This window comes from Lycium barbarum, chromosome 11 (assembly GCF_019175385.1).
Source record: "Lycium barbarum isolate Lr01 chromosome 11, ASM1917538v2, whole genome shotgun sequence".
NCBI lineage: Eukaryota > Viridiplantae > Streptophyta > Magnoliopsida > Solanales > Solanaceae > Lycium > Lycium barbarum.
The window spans coordinates 2,234,966-2,251,201 of NC_083347.1; the positions used below are offsets into that span (position 1 = coordinate 2,234,966).

At 33.6% G+C, this 16,236-nt stretch overlaps 2 protein-coding genes across 3 annotated transcripts; one reads left to right on the top strand and one right to left on the bottom strand.

The window, feature by feature from the left end:
- The first annotated feature begins 5,566 nt into the window (after window positions 1-5,566).
- On the top strand, window positions 5,567-6,426 carry LOC132616620 (uncharacterized). Its single transcript, XM_060331160.1, has one exon. It carries the CDS (start codon window positions 5,659-5,661, stop codon window positions 6,001-6,003), a length of 345 nt encoding a protein of 114 aa, XP_060187143.1. The 5' UTR covers window positions 5,567-5,658; the 3' UTR covers window positions 6,004-6,426.
- Window positions 6,427-9,947: 3,521 nt separating this feature from the next.
- Window positions 9,948-15,174, bottom strand: LOC132616619 (two-pore potassium channel 1). Of its 2 annotated transcripts, none has more exons than XM_060331158.1 (4): window positions 15,040-15,174; window positions 13,203-13,446; window positions 10,946-11,873; window positions 9,948-10,335 (listed from the first exon to the last, which is right to left on the bottom strand). In XM_060331158.1, the coding sequence occupies exons 3-4, from the start codon at window positions 11,842-11,844 to the stop codon at window positions 10,293-10,295; spliced, it is 942 nt and encodes a 313-aa protein (XP_060187141.1). In that variant the 5' UTR covers window positions 11,845-11,873; window positions 13,203-13,446; window positions 15,040-15,174; the 3' UTR covers window positions 9,948-10,292. The 2 variants fall into 2 exon arrangements, with proteins under 2 accessions (XP_060187141.1, XP_060187140.1); XM_060331157.1 differs by having other exon boundaries at window positions 9,948-10,366.
- Between the last annotated feature and the right edge of the window lie 1,062 nt (window positions 15,175-16,236).

Here is a 16,236-nt window from a genome sequence, read left to right on the forward strand (position 1 = left end):
AAATAATGAAATATAATGGCCAAAAGAAAAAGAGTGAAAGAAGCTAATACATTTATCTAACAAGACAAGTCCTTAAGGATCAATGTTTAATTGTTGGTTCAGTTAAAGAAATATAGTGCAGATGCATAGATATCGGTTGGAATTTGCATTTCTCGGTGTTAGAATGTTGATTTATGAATAACTTATTTCAAAGTTAGATACAATTTGTACTAAAATTCTGGTGATAGTTATGACAAGTCATTCATTAAAACTATTGGTGATCCACCGTGACTTTTTATACTAAATTCTCGCAATCTGTCATGAGTTATAGCAAGGCAAATCTTCTGATAATTTGCTAGGAATGGAACTCCAAATTGACTCTAATTTGTATTTTTTAAAACGAAAACAACACAAACCATCCCTAAAATGTAAAATATCTATCCGCTCATGTCTTCTCCTAAACTAATTTCGCTTCTTATTCAACATGCCAAAAATATTTACCTGAGTACCCATCGCCCAAAATGTTTTCACCATGATACCATCGCAGTATATTTATATATCATGATGACATCATGAAGGACTAAGAGAAAGGCTGAAGCAGTCCTCTATAACACCATCACAGTATTTATATACCATGATGGTATCACGGAGGACTGAGGAGTGTCTCATTGAAGGACTGAAACAGGCTTCCACGATACCATCACATATATGAATATAAGATGATAGTATCATAGAGTTTTTTTTTTTTTTTTTTAAAGAAAAGTGCTTTGGAATAGATAAATATGATACCATCTCAGTATATTTGAATACCATGTTGGTATCATAATTTTGGGGGCATTTGGGTAAATAGTTCTAGGGGCATGAAAATAAGAGGGGTATGGACGGATAATTATTTTGTTTCAGAGGGTAACAACGTTCTTTCCCCAAATTAAAAAGCGACGTGGAATGATCCTATGTGTGTAAATCTTCCTTAATATAAGGGGAAATAACCTATATATACACCTCATGCATCTAGTTTGCAGCCGATGTAGTCAACTTTATTATCGGTACGTAGATAATGTAGTTGTTATGTATAGCTATCTATATATAAACATTACATAATAATGTATATGCTTTGTATAATCATGTATAAATATACGAAACCAACTAAAATTGTTGTTAAATTTCATTAGTGTATAGATAATGTATCTGCTCTGTATAAGCAAAGGCGAATCCAAGATTTCATGAGGATGGGTTTACCATTGCTTTAGAGAATGATGGCAAAAATTTAAAAAAACTGCCCAAGCTAGGGATTGAGTACAAAGATAACCTTTGACCAGTGCTCCACCCAGCCTATTATGACCATGTGTTCATTTAGTTAAGATTATATATATTTTCAGAATTATACACATAATATATCGAGCCTAGTCGAGTGATCATGTGTTCACGTGACCCAAAATTTACACACAAATTCGCCCCTGTGTATAACTACTATGTAACAAATGTAGTTGCTTGTATAGACACATATATAAACAAGTCTCTATACAAGACATCATTAACATAGTAGCTGACATTTTTCATACGCTAGGAGACGAGAGAATTTTCATGAAATAATAATTAGGCTAATATTAGTTGGGCATTTGTGCAGGATTGTCCTTCGCTGTGGGTGGTCTTAATTTTTTCCCTTCGCTAAAAAAAAATAATTCTCAAGTTTCCATTTTTTTTTTAACTGAGCTGGGGTTCGAACCCACAACCTCAGGGTATTAGGCGAAGGAAAAAACTTAAAGACCACTGATTTGAAGGACAAAAATTAAAGACCACCCCCAACGAAGGACAATCTGCGCAAAAAAAGAATATTAGTTAACTAGATATCCGAGTGGTATCTACGTGTAGTTATCTCTTAATATAATGACGGTTGTCAAAGATCCAAGGAGTGATGGAGATGAGCCCAACCCAATGGCAATCTGGGCTTTAACAATAATGAATCTTGAAATAGGCTAGGACTGCCATTTGAGTGTTTTTTGGGTCATTTGCACTTCTGCTATTATTTTGTGTTGGTTTTTAATTTTTGTCCCTTAAGCTTGACAATTTTTTCGTGGGGATAAGCTTATATTTTTAGATCATAATATTCCACAAGTTATGCCTTGCACCCTTAAAGAGCTTATGCCCAACTACCACTAGGCATAAATTCAATTTTAAAAGGCAAAAATTAAAGACCAGTCCATTTGAAGGACAAGCCGTGCTATTTCTCGGTGTTCTTTTAAAGTGCTCACTCATACTTATTACGCGATGAAAGGTTACTATCGTGTAAAAGTAATTATAATTTTTTTTTAATATAAAGGGTTGAATAAATGTCAACCAAAGTTGATTGCATTATAACTTTCCAACAGAGAATATGCAACTTTTTGCAAGGATATAATTTCTTTTGAAACCTCCCCCAAAAAGTGAAGAATTATTGGGATTTTTCTTTTGGTTGGTATATAGTATAAAAGAAGATTCGTGATAAGAAAAGACATTATTCTCATCACACTATGATTGGTTGTCAAGTTAATCTACATCTAACAATATTATAAAGAAAGACATCTTTTAAGTTGGTGCATAAAAAATGTTTAAGTTCTTTGCATAATATATAAAAAATATTTGTACAATTAAGTTATTTAAAATTTAAAATTCCAAGCTAAGAATGAGCTGGTAAATTCGAAAAGGACAAGCAATCTTAACCCCATGAAAGGGAAAAGAACAAATGCTTTGTATAGTCTGCAGTCAACATGGTGTTAGTGCTTTTTCAGTAAAATTTCTCAATAAACATAACTGACATATCTTTAATATTCACATTTATTTGTTGATCACGATTTTCTTTTACTATGATTTATAACTATTAAAATTAAATTCTTCAATTTGACGTAAATATCGATGGCGGGTTTTACCTATACAAACAAGAAGTGAATGAAAAAGAAGTTACCACTAAAATGTGTGGTACAATGAATATGATCCCTCCCTTTTTAATCGGAGATTTTAAAATCGAGCCCTTAGAATGAACAAAATCCTAACAAGAAACACTTTCTGTTTATAAATTTTATGAACAAAATCCTAACAAGAAACACTTTCTGTTTATAAATTTTACGCATTATGAATTTAAATTAATTGAGACTCTAAAGTAGATATAGGATACCAAATTAGAAACCCAGAAAAATGAAAAAGGAGATTGGAATATATGATTATTCCCATAAGGAATAACTTTATGCAATACATTACCAATCAGGTGCAGCTAGATCTGATTACATTGATCTGTGCACAAAATGCTACAAGACATTTAAATAGGCTGACATAATCAGGGAAAGGACAAGCTTGTGAATTTGCTGACGCGTAAAATAAATCAATTACCCCATTAAGTTACCATCTCACCCTTACACAAGTTTAAACTATTTCAATAGGTTTATAAACCCAATAAAAAAATGTCTAAGATCTTATTTTCAAATATTTTAAATTATATTCTCGTTAATCCTGTTGTTTAATTTGCATTAACATTTGGAATTAATTTGCCTAACTTTTTTGTTCATCGAAATGATAACATACCGAATGTCAAAAGGTCAAAAAGTACTCTCGCATTACGAGATGATATCGGAGAGGGTGATATTGTGAATTTTATATGGAGTAATATTTACTTGTACAATCATATAACTAAACTGTGATTTATAGCTTTTTGGTTAAATTTTTAAAATCAATTTATTTTAAAAATTTAAAAATGTATTTTTGGAGGAAAACAATTTATGCTTGACCAATTGATTTAAAAAGTGATTTTGTGCAGCAATTAGTATTTGATCAAACTTTTAAAAAGTGCTTCTAAATGTATTTTTCTCAAAAGTATTTTTTTAAAAAGTGTTTTTGGACAAAAAATGTTTTTTTTAGTTTCTGCTGCTTCCTAAAAGTACTTATTTCTCTCTCAAAAGGTTGGCCAAATACCTCACTTTTTTAAAAATCAAAACTTATTGAAAAAATACGTATTTTTGGGAGAAAAATAAACTTGGTCAAACATACTGTTAATCATCTAAAACCGATTTATTGAGTTATTTGAGAAGTTATTAGTGGTATTCTTGATTATTACAAAATCTGACCAAAACTACCCAAAGCAATAACAAAAATTTGCAACTTACAAATTTACTTTGGACAAAGATTGAAAAAAATAAAATTACATGAAGATTAATTCACTCGGTGAGCTCCGAATCTCCCATAGTAGTTAAAATAAAGAATTCAAACCTCTCATTAACAGTGCATCATCTCTTTCTCCTCCCCCTTCTCTTTCTGACTTTCTCCTTCGCTCTCGCATGATGTAAAAAATTAAAATAACATTTATTTGTTGTCGTACTATGACATCAATATAGGTACTATATATTCTCGGATTAATGGAGTAAAATTTACTACCATCAAGATTGCGGCAGAATGGTTAGTATTCTTACGTCCTTAATCAGATATCTCGAGACTTGAGAGATTGAGAAATCGCCTTTAATAGAGGGTGTTTTACGTTCTAAATTGAATTTTTCTAACGTGAATTCGTACTATTCGAGCTCCAAACGGGTAATAATAGGTGGGAAATAAAAAAGAAAAATATAGAATCAGAATTAGTAGTTTGGGAAACAAATTATGAGTATAACATAAAACATAGGAAAAAGGGTCAAAAATGCCTCTCTACTTTCGGAAAAGGATTAAAAACATCCTTTATTACAAATTCGGGTAAAAAATAACCCTACCGTCATTAAAGGTTTTAAATATACACCCGTCTTAACGGAAATCCCCAACATAACCCGATTTCAATTTTTAAACTTACTCCATTCAAACCCGACACAACTATATAAAAGCCCCATATGCGACTAACTTGTTCCCGAATCCTATATCTGGAGGGAATTTTACACTGTATGCCAATTATGGCAAAATATTTACCCGTTTTAGCCCATCTTTTTTTAATTACCCGCTATAGCCATTTTTTTCCTCTTCAGTTTGTTACTAGTCTTATGCATTATTATACAAGGTTTATACATTGTTTACAGTAGATGTATAAAGTTATATATTGTTGTATAATATTGTATACTAATCGTATACATTATCACACTTTTATACAAGGTGTATACATTGTCTACAATAGGTGTATAAAGTTGTATATTGTTATATAAAAGGTAAATATTCAAGTTGGGCCATGAAATGTTGGGCTGTAAGTTTGTAATTTAAAATATGGGCTATGAATATATAATTTTGACCCATAAACTGTTTATAAGTGAAATTTTCCCATATCTGGAGCCCCTAGGCATAGGAGCGGGTAACCCATTTGCGTTTTTTATTTAATTAGATTCGGTTTAAATGAAGCGGATTTAAAAATGAAAATGGATTATGTTGAGGATTTCTGTTAAGACAAGAATATATTTAAAAACTTTAATGAAAAGAGAGATATTTTTTATTCAAATTTATAATGGAGGCATTTTGACCCTTTTTCCTAAAATAAAATCAAACACTGTAAAATTATGTGGAATTTCCTTCCCTGTACAGTCCTTTTGGAAAAAAAAAAAAGACTTTTTACAGCAGAGAATCTTTGCACAAAGAACATAAACCACTCCATTCCCCACTTTTATCTCTCATCATTTTCTTCTTCATTTTTTTCTCTACAAAAAGACTCAATACAACTTCATCACTTTTAAACACTATATCACCATGGAAATCCAACAACTACTTCTCAAGTTCAAATTCCACATCTTAATTGCATCCACTTTTTCCATTCTCATCATCGCTCTCATTTACCTTGCACCTCGTTTTCTTGATATTGTTAAGTACTTTTGGCCTCTTTTACTCTCTACTGCTCTCTTCCTCGTCGCCATCGTTCTTTTTGGCCGGATTTCTCCACCTGTAGCTGAAGTTTCCGGCGAGAAAACCGGCGAAGGTATACTGGATTTTGTGGCTGGTCAACATGAAGAGTTACTGCCTCACTTGCATGAATTACATGAACACAAAGGACGAGAAGACGAAGTAAAAGAAGGTGAAAGTAGTAAAGTAGAATGAAGTGAAGGGAATTTAGTGGTTATTTCTGCAATTATTTTTACTAGACACTTTTTTTTTTAGTCCTTCCATTTAAGTATTTTAGTTTGACTGAGCATAAAGTGTCTTAGTTTGATTGAGCATAAAGTTTAAAAAATAAAAAGAGACTTTTATATGTTATGATCCTAAATTAAAGCCTGTGAGGGTATATTGGATTTTGTAGCGGGTCAACCTGAAGAGTTACAACCTCACTTGCCTGAATTAGATGAACACGAAGGAGGAGAAGACGAAGTAGAAGAAGGTGAAAGTAGTAAAGTAGAGTGAAGGGCAATTAGTAGTTATTTCTGCAATTATTTTTATCAGACACTTTCTTTGCTCCCTCAGTTCTAATTTAAGTGTCTTAGTTTGACTGTACACAATTTTAAGAAATAAAAGAGACTTTTTGAATTTTGTGATCCAAAATTTATGCGTGTAATGCACTAACATGTCTTTTGAATCATATGATTTTAAACTTATGTAGGATATCTGAAGTGACAACTTACTGAATATAGAAAAAAATATTCTTTTTAGATAAATCAAGAAGGAAATTAAGACATTTAAATTGAAACAGAGGAGTAAAGTAGAGTTAAGTGAAGGGAATTTAATGGTTATTTCTGTAATTTTTGTTTATCTGTGTTTTTTTTTTTTTTTTTTTTGAAATTCGTCGATCTCAATTTACCTAGTCACTTTGTAGCAAATGAAATTGACAGGTCGTGAACTCTGTGTATTTTCAGAATAACGTTAACATGCATTATTGGTCTGCACCTTTGGGCCCTTTTGTTTTGATCATATAATTAAATTCAAGATTATCATTTTGCCAAATCCCTTTTGGGTCCATCAGAATATTTAGAACTCAGCCGTATAATCGAAGTAAGATCGATTGGCCTGAATACTACTTTGCTGTTCGGGTTAACCTGAAGCTGCTAACCTATCGCTTTCGATTAATGACGTAATTCTTTCATTGCAACCTACTCAACATTAGAAAGTTACATTATACGGAGTATACAGTTAAAATTACTTTTTATATATGTATCATCATATTAATATTAATTCTCTAGACTCAAGGGCGGAGCCGGCCCTTCGGGTGTGAGTTCGGCCGACCTCAGTAGCTTTTGTCCGAACCATATATTTGTATTAAAATTTTTGTCATATATGTACAAATTATTAATTAAGAATCCAGTAACTTTAAAGAATTAGAACTCCGAACCCACAAACGTCGACTCCTAGCTCCGTCTCTGTCTAGACTTTCTTATGTGTTTACTTCTTGTTATATTTTGAATCTCTTAATGAAAATTTTATTCCGCTGCTGACTTGCAACTCTCTTATAACAATACTTCTAATGAAAAATTTCATCATTATTTTCATTGAACAAAGAATTTAGGACATGAAAATTTTATTGCATTGATCCTCTGGTGAAACAAAAGAGGGGGAAAATATGAGCGGAGGAATCAGAATATCCATCAATAAAGTAAAGGATTTTTCATTCTTTATTTTCCACTTGATATCTTTATGATTGAAGTTCGCTACTCCAGATTGAAAAGATCTACTAACCACCCCCTCTTTACAATCCAAGCTATTTTGAGGAGAGCAGTAGGATTGGACGTCTTAATAACTCTCATACCAAAAAAGGGGTTGTGAACACGAAAACAAAGGGAAAAACGATAATATTTTTTATGTAGTTTTCATGTCCGGATCACAATCAAAATAATTTAGTTTAATCTTCAAAATTCGAACTGTGCTATATAAATTGGTACGAAGTACTTAATTTCTCGGGTTAGTAAATTGAGTTAGCTTGGGAACAAAACTGTTTTACCACTTTACCTGCTAAATAGAATATAATATCTAACATTATTATTAAATTGCTCAATTCCTGCACAGCATCGGTAAACTCTCCTCTCTGTACTATTTAATACTCTATGTATCAAGATTCTTAAATCTGACTTTTCCAACTGCAGATTGACTGTGGGCAACTTTATTTTGTAATTTAACTACAATAAACTAGTGAAAAAGTAACAAATTTACCTCAAAAAGCAAGAATCGATTGTCTATTTCCAGACATCCACATCCATGAATATATCGAAGGGGCCGCATAACGTGTTGCATCATTTTTTTTTTTCTTCTTTTCACATTAGTCTTGCTTGAAGGGAACTTTGAAATAGTTAGAATTGTCATTGTGTGACCGAAAGGTCACAAGTCAAGCATAAATGTAAGATAAGATGTACAAAATTGATCAACATGATTCAACCCTTTCCTGAACTTTATGCATAGCGAGAATTTAGTGCACTGAGATAACTTAAGGACAAACCACATTCAAGAGAAGAAAGAAAACTTTGAATAGAAGAAACAACGTCCTTAATTGTTCAAACTCCGGAAATCTAATCTAGACATATGCCCCCTCCTCTCCTAGTCTTTTCTGGACTAATTCCTCTAAAACATGTTTCATAACAACAACAACAACAACAACATATCCAGGGCAATCCCACAAATGGTTTTAGAGAGAGTAAGATCTACATAGACCTTACCCCTACCTTTGTGGGATAAAAATGTTTCTGATAGACACTCGACTAAAAAGAAACGTATCCGACGCAAGGTTGTAACAAACATGACAACAAAGTAGCTAGATACATAATAAGTATAGCAATATATAGTAGTACACATCAAAGAATCTAAAGCTATGCGATAACTACGTGACTAACAAAAATCTTAGAGAAAAAGAAAAGAAAATGGAAAACAACAATATTAGCAATATGGTTGGATTCCTAAAGTGAAGTACTGCCACTGACCATTTGGTTTTGTCCTCACCAAGACAAAAACTAGTGGGTTCACCTAATTCGTCTCTACACTATGTACCTAACGGTAATATATCACTTGCTAAATTCCTAAGTAGTACCAAATGATTCCATTTAAAATGGTCTGGGCCCACAATCACACTTATTAGGAGATGGACTTTAAAGCCCGAGTACGATCGGTCCGTAAAACTTAAACGTTGCTTAAAACTTCTGTTTGCCATCACAATCGGACAATTCGCACGATTGTCCCTATTTCGGGGTGGCCTTTAATTTTGCCTTTCGCGGCCGAAAATATCCGACGAACCCCAACTCATTCAAAAGGCATAATTAAGTTCTGCCTTATAAGACATAATTTTTCTTAAAGCATAACTAAATTCTGCCTAATAAGACAAAACTTTCGCGAAATCTTGCCTTGCAATTTTTTCTTTTACTGAGCTGGATTCGAACTTCTACCTTGAGATATTTTCGACTACTTTTTTAAGCGAAGGGAAAAGTTAAAGACCAGCATTTTGAGGGCCAAAAATTAAAGACCAACGCTTTGAAGGGCAATCCGCGCCAAAAGATTATCATAATCTTTCAACAATTCAACCTATGTGTCAGACTAGGGCCCACAATGAGACTTTCGGCCTCCCTAAAAATTCTCTAAATATAATGAAAATTGAGAATTTGAGAGACACAAAGTTCAAGAGTAATCAGCTGCAAATGATGACAAGCTTGACCCAAAGAGATTGTGGTGTGATATATAATTCCTCCGACCTTAATCAGAGGTCTTAAATTCAAATCCTGAAAATGGTATGCTTGACCCTTAAAGAGGCCCAATGCGGCGCAAAGGTGGTGGAAGGAAATAGCTTCTACTAACCACTTTTAGGCTCTTTTTGAAAAATGCACTTTCATGGAATTCCAAATTCCACAAGTGAAATTTCATAACTTATAAATTTGAAACTCTGTGACAAGTAACAATGTTTCAATTACAAGGGTTGAAAAGTGGTTAAATGTGAATTTCACCCCGCCAACGTGGATTAGTCGAGTTAGTTTTGAATACTAGATGGTTTAAAAAAAAAGGGACGCTTACATGTCGACTTGGAAAATCCAGCATCAATAATTGTGCAATAGAACTCAGATACCTTTCACGTTCCACGATAAGGAAAAAAGTTGGTAAACTTTTTACAAATTAAAGTACAAGTTACATATTCACAGAGGGAGTTGAGATGATTACATGGAGATTCTGGGAAGAGTGAATATCACTCTAGGACTGAGTTGTATTTACACTAATATGAAAACTATGTTTAATATACTAAAACTTTCAAAAGGACTCATCCCAGAAATCTCACTAAAGTTATAGACATAGGTGGAAGTGGAAAGGTTGCCTAATACACTAATATAGGTTATAGAGTAATCACCTTCTGGTTCAAGACGATTGGGCGAGTGTCAGATCTGCCTTTGACAGAGTTCCAGACTGATCAACATCTAGACTTTCAAATTTCTTCAATACAGCTGCGACATCTTGTTGGTTGATCTTCCCCATCTCCTTAAGTTCATAGATAACAAATTCAGCAGCCCTTATAAAGGAAAGTCAGAATTATTTGTATTACGAAATAGGCTTTGAGATTACAACGAGAAAAAGAATAATACATACTAGTGGGATTTTATTGTTACCTGTTGTTTCTTTTGTTTCGGTTATGTACTATTTGTTATTGCCTACTGTTTCTTTTCTTCATTATTTTCTACATGGTTTCTTCACTACTGTATTTCCTTTTCTTACTATATGTGTTACTTGAGCTGAGGGTCTATCGGAAATAGCCTCTTTATCTTCACAAGATAGGGGTAAGGTTGCGTACACACCAACCTCCCAGACCCCACTTGTGGGATTACACTAGGTATGTTGTTGTTGTTGTTGTAGGATCGAAAGCAAGGATATGCCCAATATATCAAAAAAAGAAACATGAAATGACACTAACATAATAAGGAGTTTAAAGATTTAAATGGTTCCGTCAATTTGATCGACATCGACAGAAACGAGTGCAGTTTACAAATCTTAATGAGAGCACAAAATTAGATTAAATACTCTAATCAAGTGGATCAAGAAGGGTCTTTGCAAGCTAATTATAGGTACATGCTTTAAAGTTAAAAGAACTTACCCTACAACCCCATCATCATCAAGATCAGCTTCCTCCAAATCCACATTTGTTGTCCTTCTTGAAAGAACTCGCTTCACAATCTCCTTCTGTCTCTTTTCGGTGTTCAATTCAGCAACATAAAGGAAGAACTGACCCAAACAAAGAGTGCTTGTCAAAATCCAAAATATAGCAAAAATGCGCCCTGCTTTGGTTGAAAAGCTTTTGTCTCCATATCCTAATGTTGTGATGGTAGCACAAACACAATAAAATGCATCTATGGTATCAAACTCTTCAACTCTAACCAATACCACTGTCCCAACGACTATGAGCACTATAAGGAAGGCCGCTATCATGAAGCACTTGTACTTTACTTTGTTTGTTTCAATCTCCTCTAAAATTTCACTCGGACCAACTCGACGACCCATATGCATTGCTTTAATTAATAGTGTTTCTTGCTTCTCCATTAAGTAGTCTGCTGCTTTGCTTAGAACTACTCCAACAAGTGCCATCCCGGAGAACACATAGACACAAGCGAGCAGTTTAGTAATTGCACTGTTAGGCACCATATCCCCATATCCAACCGTGGTCATTGTCACAACACAAAAGTAGACGGAATCAACTACGCCATCTATTTTCTTTCCCTTGATCTTGTTTCGAACAAAATAAAAGCAAATGGTACCAATACCCAAGTATATAACCAAGTAAATAATAACTTTCCAAAAAATAGGGTGCAGCTTGTCTAAAATCGATTTAGAACGTGGAAGTGATTGGTCGTTCTTTATTTCATCCATTTCTACAGGGGCAATTTGGCCCACAGGAGCACTTTTACATCGGCGAAATCTTTTTCTCGTAAGATCAACCGTATGATGGCTTTGATGCCGTTGATCCAACAAGGGCTGGATTGTATCTCTGTTAGTCATCCAGCAAGCTTCAAGTGCCTCAAGAAGTTCTGCAAGATATCGCGGCTGCTTAAGCGATTGGCATTCCTTTAATTTAGTAAATCATATATGATATTCTAATGCTTTTCCTTAGCCAGAGAGACTTGTCTTCGAATACCAAAACTCTGAAAAAGACAGTTCTCTCATGTTTTTTCACACGCAAACAGCACCTTGACTGTCGATTATTAGTTGTTACACTATGATGCATATAGAACCTAAATGCATTCCACCTGAAATAGCACCCAAGTAAAGCATTTTCTAGCATATCATTTAATTTTCTGCAAAAGATCGGTTTTTGATTGACTCACTAACTACCATATTGCAAGTTGGCAACTTATACTTGACATCCTTGCCTACGGCAGGGGATTTGCCTTCTGGGTCAAGCTCGTCGCACGGGGCTTCCCTAATGCGGGTTGTATCTCCTATGTGGTTTACGAGTTATTGCACAGGAGCTGGGTTTACCCTGTGCGCACCCGAAGGGTAGCGGTTGCGGGTTCCCATGTCATCAAAAAAAAAAAACTTATACTTGACATAGCCAGGCCTATGATAATATTCTCATGGATGCTGTGGATAACATTGTATTTATAAGTTGGGTCTTCCTAGTTGTTATATCATATATAAATTCACACAGTTGCATGTTTCCTTATCTCTACTCCAGGGCAGTGGAGGTAGAGTTGTTCTAGTTGATCTAAATATTGATCACAATCTCAGATATAATAAGTTAACATTAGCTTTATGGTTACATGTTTCTTCTTGCCCCTCAAATATGAAGTCTCAACTAAAACTGAAAGTAAATCCACGTGATTTTCCAGATCTAGCTGGTTCAGCCAAACCATCAGAAGTGAACCACTGAGCTGAAAGATTGAGTTCATATGAAACTCACATGTCAAACATTTCGGAGTTATCACCTAAACTATGTTCTCATAGTTCAGATTTTAGTGGTATAAGATGGTGCTAACATAGTAGCTGAAAAACAATTAAGCTAGTTAGTGGTTGAAGAACTTAGCCATCGATCTTGGCCAAGGCTAAGCACTCATCCAGCTTAAGTCCATTGAGCCAGGTTAACAATCAATAGGAGTATTTTCACATTAGTTTATACTCATTGATGAATAGAGTTAGGATTCAATAATGAAAAATCTTTGGGTTGCAGCTGCTAGGAGAATCTACTTAACCTAGATGACTAGCTCACATAAAAAGAAGGTGCATATTATTACTGATTTCTCATCAATGACAAAGTTCTGGCTAGTGAGAACACAAGCATGGAACTTGATCAGTCTGTCTTAAAACTCACCTAGAGAAAAAAAGATCAAAGGCATTTAGAACCCCAATTTAAAACTCACCTGTAGTCAAGTCTCACACTGACACATCTAATCCAAGTGGTCGCTGTATGAAGTTGGACTCATCCTTTCTGTAGTGTAGACATCCTAACGCATTTCGTTATGTTGTTAACTTGTCAAGTGGAACTGAAATCAAGGGTTTCTCTGGCAATATTAGTTTCTTCCATCTGATGCTAATGACTAAGTTCGGTTCCTTTATATCTCTCATCCCTTGACCTATACTGTGTCAGAGAAAACCTAATTATATCTGCAAAAAATGATTAGCAGCTCTGTCTCAGCGAATCAAGAGGTCTAGTTTCCAATTACAGAGTAAGAGATCTAACATATATGTCCTTAATTGACAAACTTGTTCTTGCAACTACACCCTATAATTATGAACTGCAACATATCCAAATATTTTCTTAAGCCGGTATCTTTTCAGCACCTCTTGAAGTTGGTCCGATCTGTGTGAGACTTTAGCAGAAAAAATCCGGTAATATCCTACATGCACAGCCCATCGGTTTCCTCAATTATTCTTATAGGTTATACCATTTATAATGGTTTAGTAAGGATCTAAACATGCTACATAGATACTTCCTTTATCTGGAAACTTCATCGAAGAATTTTTAACTGAACCAAGAAGATGCAACTGTTCTCACTAATTCGCTTTGTGCTTCGCATACTTCCTGATGGAATGAAACAAACATGAGGCAGCATGATAGAACTACATCCCACAATCTATGCTGCGGAAGGAAGCATTAGCTCGTGGAATTAGTCAAGATGTGTGCAGGCTTGCCCAAACAACATGGTTATCACAAAAGGAGAAAAAGACATACTATTAGAAAGATAAAACTAGTTTTTCTCGGCAAAATTGCTAATTCAGCCAAACCAAATTGCTAAGTGTAATAGGATATACGCAGACCTTATCCCTACCTTTGTGGGGGTAAAGAGGCTGTTTTTGATAGGCCCTCGGCACAAAGAAAATACCAAATTGCTAAATGAATACCAAAATTCAAACTCTGGTGACTAGATGCTGAATAAACTAACTTAACAAATGGGACACAAATACACCTTAACACCCCACCGCTTGCCGCTATATCTCAAATTCCCATTTTTTTTTTCTGTTAGTGTGAATTCTGCCATAGCTAAATAACTAACAGTCTCGCGGTAAATTGGAAATAACATCTTACGAGTTATGATACGTATAATTAGGGCCCAACCCGCCCAAAATTTTATGGGTTGAGATCAAGATAATTTTATATTGGGCTGATTTTAGCCTAACCCAATATAGCCTATTTTAAAGTGATCACCAACTTAGCTCAATTTTAGTCCATTTATAAGATTTACTTAAATTTGAGTTTATTGCTTGAGATTTATCCTCTTTTTTTTTTTTTTTTTTTTTTAATGTATACACTTTTCTTGTATCATGTATTTTATAAGTTTGTGGTGTGTTTGATATGAAGGGAAATATTTTCACGAAAAGTATTTTTCTGGAAAATATTTCCTCCTCAAATTTCGCGATAAATATATTTCTAGAAAATATAAAAATGTTTTTCTAGAAAATCTCCCTTTAAAAAAACTGCGATAAGTTGGGCGGGTCATGACCCAACCCATTTTGAACTCCAAGTAACTTTTGAGTCAATGTTAACCCAACCCATTTTGATTGGGCCAGCCCAATCTGCCCATTTGACACCCCTAAATCAATCATAAATATATATCAAATTCGCTAATTAAAAAACTACTTATATGTGGTAGCTTCCTACAAAAGTACAACGAATTATCAATATAAAAAAATAAAAAATCACGAACATGCAAATAAAGTTTAAAAAAAAAAGTACTAAAATTTAGTAATCCGAATTACCAGAAAAGCAAGTCGTTTCTACCCTCTCTTGCGATCACTTTAAGCTTCAGTTCCTTAAGAGGAGTTGTCGTCATTTGACTTTTCCTTCGTTTATTCCTCTTACTGGGTGGAACTCAAGGTTTCCAGAAATTGTTAGTTGTCCTTTTTTGAGACATCTATTTAAACTATTCTCTTTTTATTTCTCTTCACAATTATGAGATACTTACTCCGTTCCATATTAAGTGTCATGTTAATAAAAAAAATTATCTCATAATAAGTGTTATTTTAGGAAATAAAGACATAAATTAGCTAATTTTTTTTCAATTTTTCCCTTACACAAAAATAACAAATTAAAGTAACATCTAAATAATGATTAGAAAAGCCACATATTAACTTGGAGCCCGTTTGGATTAACTGAAAAAAGTGGTTTTCAAGTATAAATGCTTAAAATATTTTTTAAGTGCTGAAAGTTATTTCATAAGCAGTTACGTGTTTGCATAAAAGTGCTAAAAGATTTTTTAGAAGTAAGTGTGATATTGAAATTCATAAAAAATATAAGGTATAAAAGTGTAAAGTTGTTGGTCAAACCAAAATGATTTTTAAGCCAAAAAAAAAGAGGTTGAGCAATTTTTTGGTTTTGGCTTATTTTAAGCACTTTTTAACTTAATTTAGATCCCGTTTGACTTAGCTTATAAGCTTATAAGTTGTATTTTAGCTTTTTGAGTGTTTGACTGGCCAGCTTATAAGTCATTTTGTGCTTAAAAAATAAGTTCAAAAAAATAAGCTGGGGTAGCCCAACTTTTTTTTTTTTGCCTTATAAGCTGAAAACAGCTTATAAGGTATTTTCAGCTTATAAACTGATTTTTTTAAGCTAAGCCAAACGGGTCCTTAAGTTGTTTTCTATTTTACCAAATACCCAAATAAGTTAAAAATGACTTATATGCTAGTTTGACCAACTTATAAGCCAATCCAAATGGACTTTTGATATTGTTGGATTCTCAATATCAAAAGGATTCCTACTTATGTATGCTCTACTCAATAGGAAAAATTAAATTATTTTTATTATATAGATATAATTTAGTAAATTTTACATTACATTATTAGTTTTTTAATATACGTATTTTTGTCTAAGATAACACTTATTATGGGATGGAAGGAGTAAAAATATTTTTGGAGCAAATTAATTTTTTAATAAAATAATATTAAGCTTCTAGAAAC

Bases quoted from the DNA above. Each gene is read 5' to 3' on its own strand.
- LOC132616620 (XM_060331160.1), top strand. From the start codon at position 5,659: ATGGAAATCCAACAACTACTTCTCAAGTTCAAATTCCACATCTTAATT.
- LOC132616619 (XM_060331157.1), bottom strand. From the start codon at position 11,844: ATGACTAACAGAGATACAATCCAGCCCTTGTTGGATCAACGGCATCAA. The intron at 10,367-10,945 runs GTAAGTTCTTTT...TTCCTTTATAAG, and splicing joins GATGATGATGGGGTTGTAGG to GGCTGCTGAATTTGTTATCT.